At 50.7% G+C, this 24,333-nt stretch overlaps 2 protein-coding genes across 7 annotated transcripts in view; one reads left to right on the top strand and one right to left on the bottom strand.

Moving 5' to 3' along the window:
• Positions 1–8,555: 8,555 nt before the first annotated feature.
• LTBR (lymphotoxin beta receptor) lies at positions 8,556–15,395 on the bottom strand. Of its 2 annotated transcripts, none has more exons than XM_045781129.2 (10): positions 15,043–15,395; positions 14,827–14,923; positions 14,480–14,605; positions 14,248–14,400; positions 13,796–13,892; positions 13,568–13,659; positions 10,764–10,871; positions 10,406–10,431; positions 9,646–9,874; positions 8,556–9,450 (listed from the first exon to the last, which is right to left on the bottom strand). In XM_045781129.2, the coding sequence occupies exons 1-10, from the start codon at positions 15,157–15,159 to the stop codon at positions 9,209–9,211; spliced, it is 1,287 nt and encodes a 428-aa protein (XP_045637085.1). In that variant the 5' UTR covers positions 15,160–15,395; the 3' UTR covers positions 8,556–9,208. The 2 variants fall into 2 exon arrangements, with proteins under 2 accessions (XP_045637085.1, XP_045637086.1); XM_045781130.2 differs by having other exon boundaries at positions 15,064–15,394.
• Positions 15,396–16,689: 1,294 nt separating this feature from the next.
• The window catches only part of SCNN1A (sodium channel epithelial 1 subunit alpha), a 33,109-nt gene continuing 25,465 nt past the window's right edge, over positions 16,690–24,333 (top strand). The window contains exons 1-5 of one of the 5 annotated variants that reach the window (XM_045781127.2): positions 16,690–17,088; positions 17,460–17,496; positions 19,403–19,535; positions 21,100–21,318; positions 23,448–23,807. In XM_045781127.2, coding sequence (XP_045637083.1) covers positions 23,452–23,807 — 356 coding nt within the window. In that variant the 5' untranslated portion in view covers positions 16,690–17,088; positions 17,460–17,496; positions 19,403–19,535; positions 21,100–21,318; positions 23,448–23,451. The other 4 variants (XM_045781124.2, XM_045781126.2, XM_087855566.1 and 1 more) reach the window with 4 other exon arrangements.

Raw genomic sequence — 24,333 nt, 5'->3', positions numbered from 1 at the left:
ACCTTTATTATTCTGCAGGTCACATCTTGAATTTCCTCAGGGAAGCATATCCTGATCCTCAAGGTTAGAGTAGGTCTCTGATGATATGGTGTTTCCACTTTATAGTACTTACATCACTGTAATTATTTTTCAAGCTTCAGAAGGTTAGGTAGTCTGTCTTGTTTGTTGTATCTTCAGATGCCCAGTACATAGTAAATACTCATTTAATATTTACTGAATGCTAATTTTGAAAGTGAGCCTTGGATTAGTTTAACGAGCGAGTAGTCCAAGGCCACAGAGGATGAGCTGAGATCCAAGGCCATCAACAAACCCTGTTGACTCTATCTCCAAGGGGTATCTTCAAACCGTGTACTCTCTCCGTTTGTCTATTGCAGGAACCTTTTACCTGGTCTTTCTGCTTCCATTCTTTATTCATTATCCACTGGATTATTACAGATAATAATGCCCTATTATCTATTGTCCCAATAGCAGCTGGACTGATCCTTTTTAACATGAAAAGAGATTGTACTTCTCCCTTGCTTGAAACCTTCCAGTGGCTTCTCTGAATTTAGGATATAATGAAGCTCCTTATCTTGGTTTAGGAAGCCCTATGTGATACGACTATCTGACTCCACCTGGAGCGTCCTCACCCACCGAGTCTAGCCTAGACTTGTATTCTCCTAACTCCTCTAATGTCCCAATGTCCTAGGCACTTTCACGCTAGCTGTTCCCTCTGTCAGAAACATTCTTCCTCTTGGTCTTCCTCTGACTGGTTCCTTCTGGTTGTTCAGTTCAGATGTCCCCTCCTTAAAAAAACTTCCATGACCACTCAATGTAAAGTAGCTATATAGTTACTCTCACTTTCCCTTTTTCAGTTTTTAGCATAATACTTATTCCCGATTTATTTTGATCATCTTCCTCATCTAATGAGAGCAAAAGCATGCCTTTATCGTCTGTTTAGCTCTGTATCTTTGATACCTAAAACACTGTTTAGTACATAGTAGGTGCTCAGTAGTTAAATATTTGAGATTTGATGAATGTATGAATACCTCAGTGCCTGAGCTCTTTGTACCTTCCCAGCTGTTGGAACCACAGCCTCACTGAATCCGGTTTCTCTATAGACCTCTTAGAGCTGTGCTGTCCAGTACAGTAGCCACTAGCCACATGTAGCTATTTAAATATAAAATTAAATTAAATTTAAAATTCAGTTCCTCCAGGGGTGCCTGGATGGCACGGTTGGTAGAATGGCCAACTCTTGGTTTCTGCTCAGGTCATGATCTCAGGGTCCTGGGAGGGAGCCCCACGTCGGGCTCTGAGCTGAGTGCGGAGTCAGCTTGAGACTCTTTCTCCCTCTTGATCTGCTCCTCCCCCCTGCACGCTCTCTATCTCTCTCAAATCAATCAATCAATCAACCTTTAAAATAAAATTCAGTTCCTCCATTGCACTAATCACATGTCAAGCGCTTATTAGCTGCATGTGGCTGGCAGCTCTCACATCAGACAACACAGATAATAATTTTTATCATTACAGGAAGTGCCGTTGGACAATGCTGATAGAGCTTTTACAAATGGATTAATTCCAAAGGGAGTCTTTGGGCCTTGAGTATAAAAATAATTGCCTTTTGAGGTCTTGCTCTGGAATGGCTTCTGCATGAATTGCCCTATTTGCCTGGACAAGCAGCTTTATCAAACAGGGGTTTTGAGGGTCAGTCCATAATTTGAGGATCTCAAAGGTATATGACTTGGAACAAGTAAATCTTTTCATGATAAGCACATAAAAATGAACAGATGCCTAGAAGATGATCTCCTAACACGGAACTATATAACTCTGTGGCACTGGGTTGGAGGAGGTAAAAGGTTGGCAGTCCTAGATTTTAAACTAAATTAACTCTAAGGTATAATTCCTTTAAGATGAACTGTTATGTCAGAAATATAGATATAATTATAAAGCTACGAGGAACGTAAAAAAGACCAATATTATAGGCCCAGTTCATGAATGAGACTCTGAAGTAAAATATTAGCAAAGAGGATCCCAGAGGTACATTAAAAGAAAAATACAACAAGATCAAGTGTGGGTTTTTCCAGAAAAGTAAAGATAGTTAATATTAGGAAACCGATTTATGTAATTCATCAGGATGATAGATTTAAGGAGAAAAGAAGCGTAATCAACTCTGCAGAGGCTTAAAGGACATGTGTTTGTTTCTCGTAAAGATTCAATATCCGTTGTTAGTTTAAAACCTCAGTGAAATAATAAGTGATGGTAATTTTCTTAACATAATAAAATAAACATATCTTTACAACTCCTGCTGAATGGGGAAATACTAAAAGTATTCCCCCATAAAATAAGGATCAAGATGGTAATGTTCATTAATGCCATGACCATTTAACATTGTTCTGAAGGTACCAGGCAATATATTTAGATGAGATTAAAATGTATTAGAAGTATAAAAATTAGACAGTAGAGATTAATTTCGCAGGATTTAAAGGTGATAAGCCAAGTGAATCAACTGAAAAGCTATTACAGATGACAAGAGAATTCAGTAGGTAGCCAGGTTAAAAAAAACTTAAGTCAGTAAAGATCCCATTTCTGTAGCATTTACAAAGATGAAACACCTAGGAATGAACTTAGCAAGAAATACTCAAGACCTATATTTTAAAAAATTGAACATTAAAACACTACTGAGGCACACAAAAGGAATCAACACATAGAAAGTCACCATGTTCTGGGGCACCTGGGTGGCTCAGTCGGTTAAGCGTCTGCCCTTGGCTCAGGTCATGATCCCAGGGTCTTGGGATCGAGCCCCACATCGCGCCCCTCATTGAGCCCCTAGTCAGGCTCCCTGCTGAGCTTCTCTCTCTGCCTCTACCTGCCACTCCCCTTGCTTGGGCTCTCTCTTTCTCTCTGTCAAATAAATAAATAAAATACTTTAAAAATTAGTCACCATGTTTTTGAAAGGAAGACCAGCACGAGGAAGATGTTGGTTCTTCCTGAGAAAGCTATAAATCTGGTGCAGTCTCAATACAAATACCAATGGGAGTTTTTTGGGGGGAAGGGGTACTAAAGAAGCTGATCTTAAAGTTCATTTGGAAAAAGAAATAAGAAAACATAAGAACGTTCTGGAAACGGAGATCAAAAGGAGCTCTAATTGATATTAAAATATAAAGCTAAATTGAAAGACTGTGGGTGCTAGCAGATTAAAAAGACAGATCAAAAGAGGAGACCTGAAAATCCAGAAGTAAATGCAAATTCTTACACAAATTTGGTTTGTGATAATGGCAGTGTTTCCAATTGGTGAAGAAAAAAAAATCATCGTTTAATAGGTGATTTCAAGGATAGTAAGTTAACATTTGGAAATTGTCCCATAGAAAAATAGTAAGAGAGATGAACAGACAGTGGAAAGTAAATTACAAATGACTCTTTAATATGATGAAAATGTTCACTTGCAATAAAATGAAAAAGTTCAGTCACAATAAGAAATGCAAATAAAAATTACCCTGAGATAACATTTTTCACCTTTCAGATTGGCAAAGATCAAAATGTTTGATAACAGACCAAAGTTGGTGTTTGCATATGGAAATGGACACTCTTAAGATTAGCTCATGCTCAGTCTTCATGGAGGGTGATTTGGTAATATTTATCAAAATAAAATATACCTAACTTTTGACCCCCGGTTTTATTTCTAGCAATTTTTTGATAGCAATACTCCCACATGTGCAAAACAATATACGTTGTTATTGTGGAACTTTTATTTTTATTATTTATGTATTTATTTATTTTTATTTTTATTATTTTTATTATTTATTTTTATTTTATTTTATTTTATTTTTATTATTTATTATTTATTTTTATTTTTATTGTTTATTTATTTTTATTTTTATTCTTTATTTTTATTTAATTTTTAAAATTATTAATTTTTATTTTTATTATTTATTTATTTATTTATTTATAAGATTTTATTTATTTATTTGACAGAGAGAGACAGTCAGAGAGGGAACACAAGCAGGGGAGGCTGGAGAGGGAGAAGCAGACTCCCTGCTGAACAGGGAGCCTGACTCAGGGCTTGATCCCAGGACCCTGGGATCATGACCTGAGCTGAAGGCAGACACTCAATGACTGAGCCACCTATTGTGGAACTTTTTAAAAAAGATTTATTTATTTATTTGACAGAGAGAGAGAGAGTGTACACCCGTGCAAGCAGGGGAGGGGCACAGGGGGAGGGAGAGAGAGAGAACCTCAAGCAGACTCCCTGCTGAACAGGGAGCCTGACTAGGGGCTCTATCTCATGACTCTGACATTGTGACCTGAGCCGAGACCAAGAGTCGGACCCTCAACCAACTGAGCCACTCAGGCGCCCTTGGAATTGTTTTTAATAGTAAAGATTGGAAATGAATTAAAAAGCCTCAAAGGGGGGCGCCTGGGTGGCACAGCGGTTAAGCTTCTGCCTTCGGCTCAGGGCGTGATCCCGGCGTTACGGGATGGAGCCCCACATCAGGCTCCTCCACTATGAGCCTGCTTCTTCCTCTCCCACTCCCCCTGCTTGTGTTCCCTCTCTCGCTGGCTGTCTCTATCTCTGACGAATAAATAAATAAAATATTAAAAAAAAAAAGCCTCAAAGGGATCTAGTTAGATGGGGCGTCCATATAATGGGATACTATGCAGATGCAGATAAAAAAATTTAGGAGGGAGGTTTTTGTTTTTTTTTTTTGTTTTTTTTTTTTAATAATGATTTTTTATTATATTATGTTAGTCACCATACAGTACATCCCCGGTTTTCGATGTAAGGCTCGATGATTCATTAGTTGTGTATAACACCCAGTGCACCATGCAATATGTGCCCTCCTTACTACCCATCACCGGTCCATCCCATTCCCCCACCCCCCTCCCCTCTGTAGCCCTCAGTTTGTTTCTCATAGTCCATAGTCTCTCATGTTTCATTCCCCCTTCTGATTACCCCCCCCTTTCTTTATCCCTTTCTTCCCCTACTGATCATTCTAGTTCTTATGTTCCATAGATGAGAGAAATCATATGATAGTTGTCTTTCTCTGTTTGACTTATTTCACTAAGCATTATCTCCTCCAGTGCCGTCCATGTTGTAGCAAATGTTGAGAACTCATTCTTTCTGATTGCTGAGTAATATTCCATTGTATATATGGACCACAACTTCTTAATCCAGTCATCTGTTGCAGGGCATCTTGGCTCCTTCCACGATTTAGCTATTGTGGACATTGCTGCTATGAACATTGGGGTGCATATGGCCCTTCTCTTCACTACGTCTGTATCTTTGGGGTAAACACCCAGTAGTGCAATGGCTGGATCATAGGGTAGCTCAATTTTTAACTTTTTAAGGGACCTCCACACGGTTTTCCAGAGTGGCCGTACCAACTTGCATAGGAGGGAGGTTTTTGATACTGATATGGAATTACGGGCAAGCTATTTTGTTAAATGAAAAAGGCAAAGGGAAGGATATATAGAGAATGTGCTACCACTTGTTGAAAAAAGGAGGAAGGGAATATAAGTGTATATATTTGTAAATTACCTCTGGAAAAGCATCAGAAACAGTAACATTGGTTGCTTCCAGGGAGAGCACCTTGGTGATTGAGGGTCAGGAGTGGAAGAGAGACATTTCACTGTTTACTCTTTGATATTTTCTGAAATTTCAGCCATATTAATAAATTACTTACCCAAAGAAAGGAAATAAAATTAAAACTAGAAAAAAGCCCCAAAACTTAACTTACTCTGATTTACAGAAAAAGAATGTCTCATGAACCATGTTCTTTTCTTTTCTTCCAGGACCTCCATCCTCAGAGAATTGGTTTTTTATCTCCATGGCCTTTTCCTCATGATAGCAATATGGCTGCCACAGCTCAGGCATCATGTTCTCACAAAACATCCCCCAAACCAGAAAGAAGGGACAAGGAAAGCCAAAACCTTTCTCCTAATGATGCTTTTTGTCCTGGGAAGGAAGGCTTCCCTAAACATGTCATTAGTCAGAAATGGATCTCGTGTCCCTCTTAAACCAATTTCTGGCAAAAGGGAATGGGTTTACTGGCTCCTGGGATTGGGGAAAGGGCCTCCCCTCCCAATATCATGGAATCTCTGCCCTAGTACAGAAATGGGGTTGTGTTCCTAGGAAGGGTACAGAAGTCAGTTGGGGAAGGTGCAGAAGGAATTCATCACAGCTGTCAATGTGAAATGCTTCATCTTTTGAAACAAAAAAAATCTTAATTATCCTAGGACAGCATAGCCCCACATCCCCCACTGCCACTACTCTATGCCCAGTAATGTCCATCTTTCTTATGGACTGCTGCTGCCTTAGCCTCCTTCCTGGCCTCCCTGCACCTATGCTGTCATTGGTTGGACTCAGTGTTGGCTTTGTCCTCCACGTGGTATAGGAGTGGCATTCTCAAAGATGAAGTATGGGAAGCTAGCTGGATTCAGACCTAATCGTCCACTTATCAACTATTCTCGTATGTGGTTCTTTCTTTTGAAGACGCCAATCAATAGGCTGTCCTCATTGATTTTCTATTAGCTTTCGGTCTAGACAGAGCTCTTCTCAATATATAGTGTGCTCTGTCGTTGTGGCTTGGAGCCTGGCAGAATAAGCATGGGCTATGTTATAGGCTGAATTGTGTCCTCCGAAATTCATATGTGGAGGTCCGACACCCCGGTACCTCAGAACATGACTGTCTTTGGAGATAGTCTTTAAAGAGATAATTAAATTAAAGCGAGGTCTTTAGGGTGGGCCCTTACCAATCTGACTGGTGTCTTTATAAAAAGAGGAGATTAGGGGGCCCCTGGGTGGCTCAGTCGGTTGAATGTCCGACTCGAGTTCGGCTCCGGTCATGATCTCCTCGGATGGAGCTCTGCTTCGGGCTCATGCTCAGCATGGAGTCTGCTTGTCCCTCTCCTTCTGCTCTTTCTCTCTCTCTCTCTCTCATTAAAGAAAAAAAGGATTTTAGGGCACCAACAGGAGGGAAGACCATGTGAAGACAGAGGGAGAAGACCGCTATCGGCAATCCAAGGAGAGAGCCTCAGAAGAAACCAACCCCGCTGACACCTTGGTCTTGGACTTCTAGCCTCCAGAACCGTGAGAAAATCACTTTCTGTTCTTGAAGCCCTCCCGCCTGCACTGCTGTGTGACGGCCGCCCTAACAAACTGACACAGGCTGCTGCAGTCCTAAATGTGAATGTGTCACCTAGGGCCTCAGCACCATTTCCTGAAAAAAGCTTTCCTCCTTTTATTGCGTTGAAGAATGTATAACGTTTGTTTTTTATCTAAATACATTGGAGCGATGATTAAGGGTTCAGGTGGCCTGGCTCTGGCACACTGCAAGAGCGGGAGGATTCACTCTAAAGATATAGCCGACGGTAACTTTTTTTTAAACCACTTTATTTTTTAAATTATTATTACTATTTTTTTTATTTGAGAGAGAGAGAGAAAACGAACAAGGGGAGGGGTGGGGGGAGAAGCAGACTCCCCACTGAGCAGGGCTTCCCCATGCGGGGCTCGATCCCAGGACCCTGGGATCATGACCTGTGCTGAAGGCAGACGCTTCACCAACTGACCACCCAGGTGCCCCATGGCTTAATTCTTAAGAAAGGAATCTGGATCTAATACTTTCATGGTCAGCCTTAAATAACCCATCTACTCAGCTGGATCAGACGGCTCCCGCAGCACGTGTTCATAGCTATACCATCTTGATGAGCCCCAGCGACAGAGTTCTTAACATCAGATCCAGACGGTGGCCTTTTATGGAAGGCGAAGTCCACTGGCAGTGGCTTCCCTCACAATCCTTCACGTTCGGGTTGTCTCTACCAGGCGGTGAGATAGATAAATTCTGGGGCCCACACATTTCCTAATAAAAGAACTCGAGAAGATTTAAAGTTCTTTTGGGGACAAAATCATATAAGACAAAAAGGAATAAACAAGTAAAAATCACGAGTGCCCCTTCTGAGTTGAAGGAGGTCGGCCTGGCTCTCTTCACCAACAAATGTGAACTTGGGGCTCTCATATTTTATGTCTAAAGTGCGTATCTTTCCCTTTGACCAGCTGTGTGGAAAGAACACTCTCACCTTGCATAGTGGCTGGGGGTGTGCGAGTTGGCTCTGACTGAATGCCTGCGGGACATGAAGGAGATCTGATTATTTGAGAAAACCAGCCCCCCCCCTTCTTTACCTGTTTAGAAAAATTCTGTGAGGGTGCATCGTGTGAAGTTTCTACCTGACAGGCCTCCGGAGCCAGACTGACTGGGTGCAAACCCAGCTTTGCCATTAGCAGCTGAATTGGGCAAGTCATTTAGTGTCTCTGCGGCTCAGTTTCCCCATTTGTTCAAGGAGAATAGTAAAAGTGTCTATCTCTGAGACATGTGGTGAGGCTTGCATAAGTTAATATTATAAAGCGTTTAGAACACCGTCTGGCACCTTGTCGGCGGGCTAATACTGTTATCACCCGAGTTACATACACCAGTCTCTCATAGAAAACCTTTGTAGGATTCTATTTTCGTGTTTTGACTTTTGCCTTTTGACATTGCCCCAATGGAATAGTGTTTCTATGTGAATCCCAAGAAAAAGTGACCTAGGTCTCCATCTCCTCTTTATTTGCATGTGGTTACAATTTATAAATACACTTGCCATTTTCCTCCCCTTCCCAAACTCTCCCTTCTACCTAGTAACTGTATCCAAACCCCCAGTTTTTGATGACTCCCTTTCCTGTCTAGGAGCAGTGGGAGGGGGGGTCCTCCATGGAACTCCATCTTCATATAGGGTCTACTTCAGTCCGTGGGAAGCTGGGGGCTGAGCACCACGACTCTGCTGGAGGTCCCACTGATGTCCTTGCAAGTGACCACGTGGCCGGCCTCCTTCCGTGCCGTGCTGAGGGTGCAGAGCGCTGTGGTGGGCAGCAGCGAGCGTCAGTGCCCTGTCCGCGCCGGGAGCTGGCCTGCTGCAGCCCCATGGGGCAGGAGGGTCTGCAGGGAAGTCTCAGGCCTGCTCAGATGGTGGTGAGAGTCTCGTGACGGGTATGTACCAGCCAGTGCCTGGCCCTGCTCTCGGACACGCGTCTGAGGCCCGGCCCCTTACGGTCTGCCTCTCAGGGGCCCTGCCCAGGCCCTCTGTCAATCCCTGGTGGGCAAGGTAGCCTCAGGGAGAAGGTACTCTTGCACCTCCCTTGCACCTCCTGGCTTTTCCCAAACAGCAAGAGGCATGGTGACGAGTTGGGTCCTTGGCCCTGTTAGAGGGCATGGCAGCCCAGTGTCTCTGTTTCAGCCAGGTGCCAAGCCTTGCCATCCTCCTGGTAGGGTGTAGAGAGCCCGGGAGGGCCAGGGGCACCCTCTTCAGGGGTGGGGTACGGAGGCTCCGGGGAAGCAGGGGGGTCTCCGGGGCCCCGTGCTCCCCCCAGTACTGGCCCATTGTAGATGTAGATGTTGCCGGTGACAGTCACAGACCCGCCGGTGACATGAATGCCGTTGGTCCCTGTGGGAAAGGAGGCAGAGTGAGAGGGGCTGACGGCTGCGGCTGCGGCGAGGCAGCGAGGCGCTGGAGTCTCTGTCTTGCTGTTCGAGGCTTCTCCTCTCTCTCTGGCTCACACTCTCCGGCTGCCTGCCATCCCTCCCACCCCACCCTTCCCTCCCTGCCCCCTCTCCTCCCCGCTGCCTGCCCTAGGCTCACCATGGGCCACCTGGCTTTGCTCTGGGAGCTCAGGCTCCAGCTCCCTGGCCTGGCTGAATGGACTCTGCTGCTGTAGCACCTCTTCCTCCAAATTCAGGGGTGCTTGGGGCCTGGCCGAGGATGGGGCCACATCTCCGGAGAGGGGCAGAAGTGGCTTTACCAGGTCAGGGAAATGGGGGTTGACCCTTGGAGGCTCCCAGCTTCCATCAGCAGTATTTGATTCCTCTCCCTGGAGGAGACAGGCAGAGAAGCAAGTGATGACATGGGCCTCAGACCCTGGCTTTCTTTAATTCCCACCCCCCACCCCCCGCTTAGGCAGCTCATTCTCCTCTACTCCACTTCAGGCTCCCTGCCACGGGGCGTTTGCACTTGATGCCCCTCTTCCTGGGGCACTTTCCCCTAGATGTTCTGATGGATGGCTCCTTCATTCTTCAGCTCTCTGCTCCAGTGTCAGTTTATCAGCGAGGCCCTCTCTGTCCACGCTAAGATAATGTAGCCCCCCCTTGGCCACTGCCACTCACTGTTCCCCTACCATGCTGTCTAACTTCATTCTTGGTCCCCTGGCCTGTAAGGCCAGGAGGGCAGGTACTTTGTTTTGCTCACCACTACATCCGTGGTGCCTGGAACAGTGCTTGGCACATGCTAGGCTCCATCACCGATGAGCTGAGCGGATGTTGAAGCAGGCACACTCTTACCCTGCCTAGCCTGCCCTGTTCCCCCACCCGCCCCTCCCTGCCGCCTTCTCAGCCTTCCCCATTACCTCTGGACGCCTCTTGAGCAGGGATCCTGCAATGGGAAATGAGATGGCGGTCAGGCCTCCAGGGGGCCTTGGGCTTGCACCCTTCACAGCTCGATGAGACCTATGCCCCCCCCCGCCCCCGCCCTGGGTTCCCAGGAGGAACGAGCTATCATTGCTCTTATCTCCAGCCTCAGAATGGGGGGCTGGGTGGAGAGGATGTCTGTGCTGGGGGCGGGCATCGCAAGTCTTCATGGTGTGGATGGGCAGAAGGGTTGGCCCTGGGGAAGCTGACTGTTCCCCTCAGACTCCCTCCCTTATGCAGGTGTGGACAGCCAGCCGGCGAGGCCTGCCTCCCTGCCTGCATCCAGCTCCTTCCTACCCAGCTTCCTGCAGAGAGAGGGGTGGCTCTTCCAGGTGCAGGCCAGGACGGTGGTGAGGAACAGGAACGAGGCCAGCGGCAGCAGGATGGCCAGCACCATCACAGTTCCTGGTGGGACAGCAGACAGGAGAGCCGTGATGACACCGGGAAGGGCGGGATGGGGGTTGGGGAGCTAAGGACCAGCTTTCTAGTTCTCTGGGCGACCCAGAGAAAAGGGGGAACAGCTTTCCCCTTCCAGAGCCACTGCAGGTCCTAAAGGCAGAATTAGAGAAACCTCCCTTGGGTTACAGAGAAGGCGAAGCAAGCTGGACTCGGGGAGGACCACCTGACAGCCAGGAGAAACTGTCATGGATGGATCTTTGGGGGTGGTGCTGGTGGCCACCACGTAGAGACCAAGGACGGGGGCCAGTCCTGTGGGTGAGAACAGGCGTGTGCACAGTTGGGGTTCCAGGGCTAGTAGGGGGGTGGGAGGCGGTACAGGGAGGGTGGGGCTTTGGTTTGTAAGTGACCCAGGCCACAGGGTAGAGCCACACTTCTGCAGACGTGACCATCCTACAGAGAGGTCACTGTAGGAGCTGAGATTGCCCCTCTATCTCTGTGGGGGTGTTTATGGGGGTGGGAGAGGAGGGGTTGCAAGTTCTCCCCCCCTTACTCAGGGCAGGTTCCAGAAGGGGGAGAGTAGGGGGGCTGGGACTTGGGATTCTCAGTTTCTGCTATGTAGCCATGGATAATTTCTGGCTGTCATAGCAGAGTCTCCAGTGCCCATCAAGTGTGTCTGGGGAAGGTCAGGAAGACTTGGACATTTGCAGCCTGCGAGCTTGCCCTTTCTGAGTTACCTAAACCTGCGGCCTAAGGGAGGACAGAGTGGGAGGCATGGGAAAAAACTGGACCTGGAGACCGAGACATATGGGGCCTGGCCCAACTGGGTGACTTTTTAAGTCATTCCTCCTTTTGGAGCATCTCGAAGATAAAATGAGGGGTTAGGTACACACTGTCTAAAATTCCAGCTCTGAAGTGCCAACTGTATTCGATACATGATTAAAAAGTAACAAGAGGACATGGAAAAAGCTTTATGATATATTTGGATGAAAAATCAAGTTACAAAATATTCAAATGACTCCACTTTTATAAAAACAATTCTATGTGTAGACATGCAGAGAAAAATGTCTGGGAGGATATATTACAAAATGTCAAGAGTGGATATGCTAAGTGATGGTCCTGTGAGTGATTTTTAGTTTTGTTTCTCTGAATTTTCTAATTTTCTATGGTGTGCATGCATTATGGCATGGGCTCTGGAGTAAGAAAGAACTGAATGTAGGTTTTCATAATACCAGTTACCATGTGGGTGATCTGGGGCAAGTCACATAAACTCTGCCGAGCCTCCTTCCCTTGGTGAGGATAATAATAGAACTACAGTTGACCCTAGAACAACATGGGGGTTAGGGGCGCCGACCCCCGTGCAGTCGAAAATCCACGCATAGCTTTTGATTCCCAAAAAGTCTTAACTATGAATAGTCTACTGTTGGCCAGAAAGAAGCCTTACCAGTAACGCAGTGGGTTTAATGCGCATTTTGTAGGGCATGTATGTATGTATGTATTTATTTTTAAAGATTTTATTTATTTATTTGACAGAGATAGAGACAGCCAGCGAGAGAGGGAACACAAGCAGGGGGAGTGGGAGAGGAAGAAGCAGGCTCATAGCAGAGGAGCCTGATGTGGGGCTCGATCCTATAACGCCGGGATCACGCCCTGAGCCGAAGGCAGACATTTAACCGCTGTGCCACCCAGGCGCCCCAAGGTTATGTATTTATATACTGTGTTCTCACAATAAAGTGAGAGCAAAGAAAATGTCATTAAGAAAATCATAAGAAAGAAAAAATATATTTACAGAACTGTGCTGTTATTTATTGAAAAAAAGCCACATATAAGTGGACCTGCACAGTTCGAACTCATGTTGTTCAAGGGTCAGCGGTAATTTGTAGGGTCATTAAGCAAGATTAAATGAGTTAGGGGAGCCTGGGTGGTTCAGTCAGTTAAACGTCTGCCTTCGGCTTGGGTGGTGATCCCAGGGTCGTGGGATCAAGTCCCGCATTGGGCTCCCTGCTCAGCGGGGAGCCTGCTTCTCCCTCTGCCTGCCCCTCCCCCTGCTTGTGCTCCCTCTCTGTCTCAAATAAATCAATAAAATCTTAAAAAAAAAAGATTAAATGAGTTAGTGATTGTCAAGTGCTGGCAGAGTGCCTGACACACTAGCTCTCAATAAATGAAAGCTATTATTATAAATATCTGGTAATTTAAAAAAAGTTAATATAACTCTCTCCCAACTAATAATGTTTACAGTCATTAGAACTATCCCTTAATCATCTGTTAGGCTAGGAAACCAGTGACTTCACAGACAAGAAACAAAACAAAACAAGAAAGTCCAATGTGGGATGAACTCTCTAATACTGAAAGTGTGCAATCTAATACAGAGATTCTCAGCCTGGTAAAAAGATTGTATGACGGCGGCGTGTCCAAAATGATGTCAGTTACAATTACATATCAGTGTAGGAGTGGTCCTTGGCACAACAGGATATGTAACTTACAAGTTACATGTGTGATACATAACTTAAAAAGAGCGTATGTGTGTATTTGTGTCTATGAAGCTGGCCTAGGGACACTCCAGCTTTTCCTTAGGGAACTTCTGTGCTTGCCCCAATTCTGAGAGAGAAGGATTCATCTTCTCCCCACTGTTTTGGGTGGAAGGGGATAAAGGCATCTTCCCAGACAGGCCCCCTCCATGTGCCCCTCGGCCCCAGGCCCCTCACCTGGCATCTCAGGGTGCTGCGGTGGATTTCTGCAGCTGCTGTCAGACTGGGCAGTGCCTGGAACCGCCTCCACCAGGCCCCGCTCCTCACACCTGCAGAGGGAAGAGAGGCCCGATTCAGGTGGGCACAGGGCTGGAGGTGGCACGGTGAGCCCGTGGGTGCGAGCATCGGGTGGTCAGCAGCTGGGACTTCTGGGAGGGCAGGGGTGCGGGGTGGGGGCACACTCACCTTGTGTGGGGCTGGCAGCGGGCCCTGGGGGAGGAGGTGTTCTGAAAGTGGCCTGCCTTACAGGGCACACAGTTTCTGTTCGCCACTCCGACTTCATCTGGCAAGAGAAGAGCAAGGCCAGCTGGGGTGAGTGGGCAAGGGGAGTCTCTCCAGGCTGTGAGGGTCCTCTGCTCCCACTGGACGGCCCCTCCCTGCCCGCCAGCTCACCCCGCAGCACCTTTCCTGATCTCCCCCATGCTGACAGAAGCCTCCTGAGGCCCTGCCTCTGTCCTGGCTCCCTGTCTCTGCAGACCCCCCGCTGTGGGCCTTTCACAGGGAGGGAGGGGGGCTCTTCATACCGAAGAGAACTACCTGGGGGACTCCCCCCCCCCATGAAGCACTGTATCCCTGCCCCCATTCAAGATCACCGGCACCCAGCGTCCTCCCTGCCCTCCTCTGCAGTGACCTCTGACCTGTCAGCTCGGCTTCGGTGCCCGGCGGGCAGTCGGAGAGTGGCTCGCAGTGTATACACTCCGTGTCCCAGTGCACGCAGAACATTCCCGGCTGGCAGCGGCACTGGGTCTTCTGCGTGCTGGTGCAAGGCACGGTCTCCTCGAAGCCCAGCACTGGTGGGAAGACAGGAGCGCTCAGCGGAGGGGCCGCGCTCCGGGAGACGCCTGCCTCCCCCTGCCCACCGCCACTCACTCTGGTCACAGGGGCGGCACAGCTGGCAGATGGAGAGATGGTTCCAGTGCTCGTTGTAGGAATTTTCGGGACACACGGCACAAATGGTGTCCTGGCTGCGGCTGCATTCCTCGGAGACGTGTGTGCCTGGAATGGGAGTGGGGCCGCTGCAGTGTCAGGGGAGCCGGGCTCCCCCTCACCTCAGCTGCTGGCTGCAGGACCCTGTCCTCTTGCTGGCCACACACGAAGGATGGCCAACTGGTTTTCCTGGGAGATGGTGTCTGTCTTCCCTCCGAGGCAGCGAGGTTGGCCCGGAGTCCCCTGCAACCCACCTCCTGTCCCCGCTTCGTCGGGCCATTGCCTCTCACCTGGGGGGCAGCGGGAGCAGCAGACCTGATCCTTGGGTTCGTAGTACTCCTTTTCCCAGTCCCGGCAGGTTTGGTTCTCCGTGTGGTATGGGGGCTCCTTCCAGGGGAGATGGAGGTCGGGGGGAGAATTAATCAGGGGCGGCTGGGGAGGGCAGAGGAGCTAGAGAGAGGGCTGTCCAGACCCCCTCTTCCCCTCCCAAGCCCGCCGCCACCCACCTGCACGGGCCCCTCCCTCACCAGTCGGGCCTGGGATGCTGCCAGGAGACCGCAGAGGCCCAGGATGAGTGGCCCCCAGGCCAGGCCGCAGGGGGAGGCAGCCCATGGCAGGCGCATGGCGGCCAGTGGGCCAGTCGGCCAGACGGGTGGAGGCCGGGGGAGGAAGGTGGGAGGCCTGCACGTCCTGGGCAGTGGTGGCAGCAACCTCCCGAGCCCAGGGCCTGGGACAGGGCTCGGGCTGACGTGCCCCCGGGGGCCGAGCGGCCGGGCCTGGCCTGGCCTCCAGGGCTCCAGCGCCAGGCTCAGGAAGTGGGAGTGGAGCAAGCCGGCCTTCGGGGCGGGGACAGGGAGCTCTGGGAGCAGAGGCAGCTGTCGCAATCGGGGAAGAGGAACAGGCTTGGCTGCCCCGATGCAGGGCGGGAGGGGGCGGCCGGGAAAGCACGTGAGGGCAGCCGGGCCGGAACCGGGCCTCCTCCCTTCTTCGGAAGCCTGGCCAGGAGGGGAGGACGGCAGGGGCAGGCTAGGTGGGGAAGGGGCAGCAGAGCGAGTGGACAATGCTCAGATGGGCCTCTGAGAGCAGAGCAGAGCTGACTTGGAACAGAGAGAGAGACAGACAGACAGACAGAGCTGTGTCCAGCTGGGTGCCGGATCTGAAAGTGGAAGGGCCTGGGACCTACAGACAGGGGGAGTGCAGGGACCCACGGAGGCCCACAGCCGGCCAGCCAGTTGCAGCATCTGGGAAACAGAAGTCCCACTTGGCATCCCTCTGGACGCCTGGGGGTTCCTGCCCTGTTGTGTGACTTTTTAAAGATAAGCTACAAAGGAATAACAAATCAGCCAGCCCTCCCTAAGCCGTGATCCAACCCAGTGCCCACATTAGTGGGCACAGGTCACCTAGAAGACGCAGCAGAGAGGGCAGCGCCCCCCGCTCCCCAGTGCTTAGATGATAGGGAGGAACGGGGAGACCCAGCTCCCGAAGCTGAGCAGGGGCGGCCGCACTGGAGCTGGGCAGCCACGGCAGCCTCACCCAGGAGTCTGGAATCCCTCGGTGCTGGTGGAGGCTGACAGCCCACCCGTCTGGCCTCCTCGCCTCAAGGATGAGAAGACGGAGGCTGAGGGGGGCCACAGAGAGGAGACCGGGATTCCAGGGGGCTTGGTCTCGTCCCTAGCCCCCTTTCTTCCCATCATTTCCCTACTACCCATTAACAGCACCCCTATGGCCCCTGATGCCAGGCTCTCTGGTCTTCAAGACTCTGTGCTCCTGGCTAGCTCCCATCTGTCCTCGAGGTTCAGCAGGGCTCTGGGAAGGACCCCCACCCCAGGCTTCACAGCTCCCACACCGACTGCAGTCTGTGACATGCTGCTTCTTGCCTCCTGCTGCACCAGGCTGTGAGCTCTGGAGCGGCCTGGACGGACTCTTTAAGTCTGGGTCCCAGTGTGGCCCATTCCAAGTGTCCGATACGTATTTATGGAGTAAATGATGAGGCCTTGCCCACGTCACCTAGCCAGTCTATGCAGAACCAGCCTAGACTCCAGAGTTCCTGATTCCTGGGTCCCCAGCTCGTCCCCAGAGTTCCTGATTTCTGGGTCCCCAGCTCATTCCCCAGCTGGGTCCCCAGCTGCCTCCTGTGACTCGGGGCGCCTCCTTTGCTGTGAGGGGCTGACTTACTCTCTGGAGATAGGTCACCTGGGTACTGTCCCGCCCCTCTCCCTGCAGGGCCCTGCACTCATCCTTGCGTTGGTTGGTCTGACTGGCTGGACAGGCTCTTGGTGGGGGAGCTGGGAAATCCTGGTGCAGGAGTGCGCCTGGGGAGGAGGGCTTCCAAGACAGTAAGGGGCCTTCCTGAGTCTAGACATGTCACTCTCCTCTCCTGGTGCAAGGCTCAGATCTGTACTCTGCGGGCGTGTTTATACGGATGGTCCAAGGCTGCCCGGAAAGGGAAGACATTCAGCGCAGCAGGCACTGCTCAGGGCTGCTGCTCTTTCCGGGTCAAGGGAATTGGGGGCTGGGACTGGACTCACCACTGAGCTCTTCAGTGCCTGAAGGTATGTGTGTGTGTTGGGTCCCAAGAGCCTTTTTTCTCTTTTTTCTTTTTTTACTTTTTATTATGGAAATTCGCACATAACACATACATACACTAAAGGGAAGAAAATAATATTGTCAACTCCAGCCAGTCTTATTTCTTCCATCAGCCCTCCTTCCTCTTCCAGTCTTCCCTTAATTATTTGGAAGCAAACCCCAGACATATATCATTTCATTTGAAAATATGACAGGATTTTATGAAAAAGACACGAGGAAATCTTGTTTCTTTTAATTGAGGTAAAATTTATAAACAATGAAATGCATAAAGTACACTATTCTTACATATACAGATTAGCGAATTTTCACTTTTGTATGTTCTTCCGTATCTCCCCAGAACATTTCCTGCCCTTCAAAAGGTTCCTGCTTCACAGGTAAGCACTATCTTGGATCTTTTTAAAACCCAGCAGGCTGGACTACGTTCTTTTTTCTGCTGCCAATCTCATGCTGTCACGTCAGCCTTCAAGGACTCTCTGGGTCCTAAACGAGAGCCTTAAGATCTGGACTTTAATCCTGGTCCCATCACTTCCCCTCTCTGGGCCTCCTTTTTTTTTTTTTTTTTTTTTTCCTTTGCCAGTCACCTGCTGGTTTGCTTGCAGATCTGTTCTCTAGTTTCCTCTGCTCGGTGCTGTATCACTACTGGGAACTACATTTCCCAGATTCCTTTCTCCTCTGGCTTTGGGGTAGGTTCAGCCAATAGGAAGACAGGTGGGAGGAGGACAGGTAGGTGGGAGGAGGAAAGAAGCCAGGCTCTTTCTTCCAGTCTCTCTGCTTTCTGACGTCGGACCTCACCTGTGGTTGGTTGTGCTTCTGCCTTCTCTCCTTTCATAATCCTATCTCCTCTCAGGCAGCCCCCTCTATTTACTTCCTGCCGAATGGCTCAGGGGGCCTCTGGGTCTATAATGCTACATGACCCTGCTGGCTTTCCAGCCCTGGAGGTGTAGCGGCTTCCTGCTTTGCTGCTTTTTGGGTTGTCTCGCTGTCTCACGGTCTCACTGTCCCCCTTTGGCTTCTTATCTCCTTCATCACCCATGGACCAATTCCCTGGGTTAAATTTCTTCCACTTGAAAGACTTAGAGCTTTTCCTGTTTCTAAGCAGGACCACGATGGACAAACCTTATCGATAAATAGTTTTTTTGCCTACCCAACCTTCTCCAGGGGGTTGAAGGAAACTCACAGTGGGGATCCATAAATTCTTTACGGGCAGAGCATTGTCTTGTTTCTTTCCTTTGTGTTCTTCGCCAGCTTCCTTCAAGTTTTACTGATGTCCTTTGGGCAGCACCGGGCCTGGACGGTGTACCCCACAGATTCCCAGAATGTTTGGGAGTGGGGCTCTTCTCCCAGGCCCTCTTCCACGGGAAATGCTGAGAGATCCTTCCTCCCAGAGGTCCAGGAAGAATCCAAAAAGGGGGTTGGTGGGAATGGATTCTTTAAAAGAAAAAAATTTTTTAAAAGATTTTATTTATTTATTTGACAGAGAGAGCACAAGCAGGGGGAGTGGCAGGCAGAGGGAGACGGAGAAGTAGGCTCTCCACTGAGCAGGGAGCCCAATGCGGGCTCGATCCCGGGACCCAGGGAACATGACCTGAGCTGAAGGCAGACACTTAACTGACTGAGACACCCAGGTGCCCCGGGAATGGATTCTTTTAGATACTCTTTCTTTCTTTCCTCTTCCCCACACTGCTCTTAGCCAACTGGTGCCCTTAGAAAGGGTCTGGGAAACACTGAGAGATGTGTCATGGGTGAGGACCATCCTTCTCCAGGGTGTTTGAATTTTTACTGGGGACTATTCTTTTCAATAATCCCAAAGAATTATCCAATTGTCATTTGTGCCAAGGTAGAGAAATCCTGCCTTGACCCAAAGGAATAATCTTCTCATGGTGAACTTCTAAGCCTCCTGTCAGGTGACTGGAGTAGGAGAGGCAAGAAGGAATTTTCTGGTTCATCCTTTCAGGTTAAGGAGAAATTCACACCATATAAGTGCAGACAGAAGGGATCGCTACTGTTTTCCACAGTGGGCAGCCCAGTGTTGAAATGCTAATTAGCTCTCAGTAGTGAGAATAAAGAGTCGCATTTAATTGAGTGACTCATTTTTTATGCTGTAAGGATAGAGGCTGAAATGGAAACAGTGAAGGAAATTTAGATAAATTAATAGATTACAAATTAATGAGTTATCAGAGGAAATCAGGATGTTCGATGGAGATGCTTTCTCATAGCACATCACCTTCTGCCAAAGATAAACGTGGAGTCTAAAGATGCTGATTTTGCTCTCTTCTGCAGAGTGGGTCAGCAGTGCTGCACAGTGCGGCCGCCAAGACGAATAAGCCTAGGGCCTGCTCTCAGAGAACTCAAAGTGCGATCTGTGCACACACACGCACACACGCGCATGCCGGGATAATAATAGTATCCAGTGGTAAGTGCCGCCGTAGAATTCTCAACAAGGCTTTCTCCGGGAGTGTGGGAGAGAAAGTGATTATTTCCATCATGTCCTGTTCCCCAGAGAGCAAGAGGCCGGAAGACCCTTTGAACTCATGACCCTCGTCCCATAGCAGACCCTCTGTTTTACTTCTCTCCCTGCAGCCTTTGCCCAGGGTCAGGGGATGGCTAGTGCTGGGAGGGAAGGAACAGCTTGGTTCTGGGAGAGGCTGGGGGAGCTTCCAAAACAAGGACAACAAGGCCCCCAGAGCAAGACTCCACTTCTCTGGAAGTCGGGGGAGCAGCACTGAGTGTGGAAAAAGGAGAGACTCAACTCTCCATCTGGTCCCCCTCCTAACTCCTGGGTGACTGTGGGCACGTCACTTCGCTTCTCCAGGCCTTGGTTGCCTCTTGCTTTAAGTCAACTGGAAGGGGCCTTTTGGGACCATCTGGGTTGCCTTGCCCTCCCTCTTCCCTGCCATTTCACTTTTCAGATGAGAGCACAGGGGGCCAGAGAGGTAAAGTGCCTTTTTCAAAGTCACATTGTTTAAAGGCAAAAATGGGAGTCAGAGAATACCTATGACATGGTCCCATCTACAAAAAAAAAAAAAAAAGCATAAATTAAAAAAAAAATACACGTAGGTCTATAAAAGCACACAAAAAGATCCAGATGGATATACAGATTACCACGGTTCTCCTTGGGCCCAGGGGGTGGGTAGGAAATGGAACAAAGGGCAGCCTTTGTTGTTCTGTCTATTTCTGTATTGTTGGAAAGTTGCATTGCGACGACAATGTATTGGGGCATTACTTCTGCACTTTCGACGATAATATTTTAAATGGAGCCACAACAGAAACAGAAGTGCAGGTCTCAGATTTCCGTTTCTCACAACAACAAACTTGATCTGGCCCATTCCAGATCTAGAAGGACACTTTCTCTAAGCATGTGCTGCTTCCCGGTACCCAGACGGCGGTTACAGGGACACCATGCGCTCGGCTCAGCCCAGCCCAGGCCTTGCCATTCTTCCCAGGGAGCCCTTGAGAGGAAAACTATGTGCTGTGCTGCTTTAAGCCATGGTTGGATTTCAGACACCAGCTAGCAAAGACAGAAGACAGGGAGGTGCCTCTGTGACCCTTTCAGATCAAACAGGCAGGTGCCATAAGCCTATTTGTCCGCAGGATCGCTCCTTGTTCAAGGACCTGGCTCCAGGGAGAAGGGAGGATCTACTGGGAACGTGGGGACAGTGTAGAGAGCTTTTCCCAGAGCCAGGGAGATAATTGGGGACCCAGATTGCTGATGAGCCCATGGACTCTGTGAACCTCCCTAGCTTTCCAAACCAGGTGCGGGGGAGCGCCAATGCCCCATGCGTCTGTGGCTGGTTCATCACGGGAAATAAATGGCAAATGCCCTAAGGAGAAGAATTCTGATTTTGTGTTTCACTTGGCTGCTATTCTGTTCTGTGCTCTCAGAAAACCGGCTTCTTTTTGTGGGGGGTCAGTTTCTTCATCTGGAAAATGAAGGCAAACCCAGCCTTTCCCTTCCTAAAGGGGGCTATCCCTTGCAGGCATCAAGGGAAGCCATGGGACAAGGTTGGGAATCCTGGCTGACAGCAGCTCTCACTTGAAGGGGCCACAAGAGACCTCCTGCCCCAAGAGGAAGCCACCTGCCCCCTGAGTTTGGAGTACCCCGCTTCCCTCTCATTTGCCTGGTAGACTCCTCCGCGTTCCTCAAGACGCCGCTGAGATGTTACCTTCTCCAGGACGTCTTCCTGAGTCTCCTCAGGGTGAGTGCCTCTCCCTGCCACCCTGGGACTCCCTCAGCTCTTAGTTCTTATCTCTGCCAGGAGGGAGTCCTTATCTTATGTTGAATGCCTGTCTTCTTTCCCTGCCCCCATCAGAGCTCACGCGGGGCCTGTGTCTGCACGTCCAGGGAGACAGGGGAAGCCAGTGAACATACTCTGGGCTGCCTCCACTGGGAGTCCACCGTGGAGACCGCCTGCCGTCAGGCTCAGGGCCTGGGCTGTGTGGTTATGTCCCCTGTGCCTCCTTACGCTATCTCTCTGGGCCCTCTCCCGGCCCCTTCCCTCTCTGTGTGCTCACCGCTTACATTTCACTCTTTATCTTCTTGCTGGATTAAGTCTGGAGCAGAGATTTTGGAGGAAAAACACAGCCTGGACCAGTGAGCTTTTCCTTCCTTCCAGGGCTGGTGTAGACTTGGGTCGTGCCCACCCGCTTCCTCCCTGACACCCAGTGCTGCCCACATCCCTCCCTGTCCCCTCAGTGCCTGCATCTCTAACGCGCGCTGGGCTCCAGGTCTGCGCCCAAGGGCCCTGCCTGGCTCCTGAGTTGACTCTCGGTGACTGCATTCCTGCAACCCCGTGACCACACAGGGGACATTACACATTCCTGGTCTGGCAGCCAATGGTGTAAAAAAGAACAGAATGTCCCAGGGCCCCGCCCAGCTTTCAGCTTCACCTGGGCCCCTCCCTGGTCTGGACAAGGTAGGGGGAGGTAGTGAGGAGTCAGGAGGGAAGAGGATGGACCAGGAGGGAGAGGCAGAGGGGCACTCTGTGCTCCAGGGCCCAGTGGGGCCAGGAGGTGTTCCCACTTTATGGAGCAGGGAGGAACCTTGCAGATACCCCTTCTTCTTCTACGAGACCTGGGGGTGAGGCTGACCCATGGGTGCCTTTGGAAGGAGTCCCCAGGGAGGGGACCTAGCTCCTGGAATCCCCCTTGGGGCTGCTTCCCCTTGATCTCCTGCCAGGGAGGGGAGAGTCCCTTCAGGGCTGGCTCCCTCCCCTTCACCCTTGTCTCTCCTCCAGCTCTGCCCTCCATCCTGTCCTCCTCCATGAATCTCCCTTTTTCTGCCTTCCCTTTCTCCTGGTCTCTCCCACCTGAGTCCTCCTCATCCAGGCTGGTTCTCTTTCTTTGCTTGGCTCTCCTGGCTTGGTGTTTAGGATTCCTCTCCTTGTTCACGAACTCGGGCCCTCCCCTGTCCATCTGTCTCTGGTCTCCTCACCTGTCAGCCCCCCACCGTTACTCTTCAGGGGAGGCCTTTCGCATTCTCCAGTCCCAGGACTCCCTGGGCACCTGCCCTCAGGAGCCCTTCTATGTTTGGAGAACTCTCAGCTCAGACTCCTCCTTTGCCCCTCCCCCTGCCCTGCTCACCTTTAATTGAGATGCTAATGAGGCTTCTGTCGCTTCCATCCCAGCCCGGCAGGCGGGCTCCCCAGCCGGGCCGCTGCACCTGTCAGGTGAGGGGGAGGAGAGGCTCGCCTGCCAGATTCAACTGGAAAGGAACCAGTCCCAGTCCAGCCACAACCTGGGAGCTGGGAGCGGGAGGCAGTCCAGACCTCTCGGAGGCCCTCAGTCTCTGGGACAGAGAGGGAGTCAGGACACAGCCGAAGGCCAGGGCCAGAGACTCAGCAGAGAGCCCACCCAGACTGTGAGGGGGCAAGGTGGGGAGGGAGAGGAAGAGAGGTAGGATCAGAGAGCCTGGCACACGGGAGACAGGCAAGGAAGAAGAGAGCTGAGAAAAAGATCCAAAGAGAAGCAGAAAGGACAGAGAGAGAGAGAGAGAGCGCGCGAGCCAGAGCTGGGACACAGAGGTGGAAGGAGCAGGAAGGAGACTAAAGATAGGGCAGACTGACAGCTGAGGAGACCGAAAGGGAGGTGCTGGGACCGAACCCCAAAGAGAAGCTTCCCAGGGAAGCCCGGCTGCACTCTTCTGGCCCCCACTCCCGCAGGTCAGCCGGCTCCCGGGAAGGTGGAGGGAGGGAGGGGCGGAGAAGAGGGGGCTCAGGGAGCGATGTGGGCCTGGCCAGGAGCAGCCTCACTCTGGGTCCAGGTGATGAGGGGGAGACACCGGGGCCCAGAGCTCGGCACCGACCCCGGCCCTCCGTGACCCTTCAAGGCTCATGAAAGGGGAGCAGCGCGAGGAGCAGGGGCCGGGCCCCGACCCCGCGGCCGCCCCGCAGCCCACGGAGGAGGAGGAGGCCCTGATCGAGTTCCACCGCTCCTACCGAGACCTCTTCCAGTTCTTCTGCAACAACACCACCATCCACGGCGCCATCCGCCTGGTGTGCTCGCAGCACAACCGCATGAAGACGGCCTTCTGGGCCGTGCTGTGGCTCTGCACCTTCGGCATGATGTACTGGCAGTTCGGCCAGCTGTTCGCGGAGTACTTCAGCTACCCCGTCAGCCTCAACATCAACCTCGACTCCGACAAGCTTGTCTTCCCCGCCGTCACCGTCTGCACCCTCAACCCCTACAGGTCAGTCCAGCCCGCGGATCCCTCCGCCGCGGCCCGGGCGCCCGCAAGGGTGGGACAGAGGGACAGACGGACACGCAGGCCCAGGGGTAGGAGGCACACCTCCCTTCGGGGAAGATAGGGACCCCCCCAACTTGATGGGCTGGAGGCTCTGGCCCCCGGGGCCCTCCGAGCGCCCGCGGCTTATCCACAGCACGGTTGTTGGAGCAAGAGCGCCCTCTCCTTCACCTCCCTGCTAACTCCCACGAGTGGGAGGGCGTGCTGATGTCGTGATGTGCGGATAACTCCAAAGGGCTGGGTAGCGATCATTCCCATCCCTTCCCCGGAGCAAGAGGAGGGCGAAGAACCTGGCCTTCTCCACCTTGAGAGAAGAAGGTGATGGAGAGGAGAAGCCGTGGCAGGTGCTGTGGAGGTGGGTGGTGGGTGATGGGTGGGAGCTGGCAGGGGCTGGCCCCCGGTCTCTTGGCCTTGGTGTAGAAGGGGGAGTTCGTTTCGGAGAAAGCAAGGTGGGGGATAGCAACGGAGCGGG

This window comes from Ursus americanus, chromosome 25 (genome assembly GCF_024610735.1).
Source record: "Ursus americanus isolate L20-20 chromosome 25, mUrsAme1.1.p, whole genome shotgun sequence".
Classification (NCBI taxonomy): Eukaryota; Metazoa; Chordata; class Mammalia; order Carnivora; family Ursidae; genus Ursus; species Ursus americanus.
This window is presented reverse-complemented; position numbering and strand designations above follow the sequence as displayed.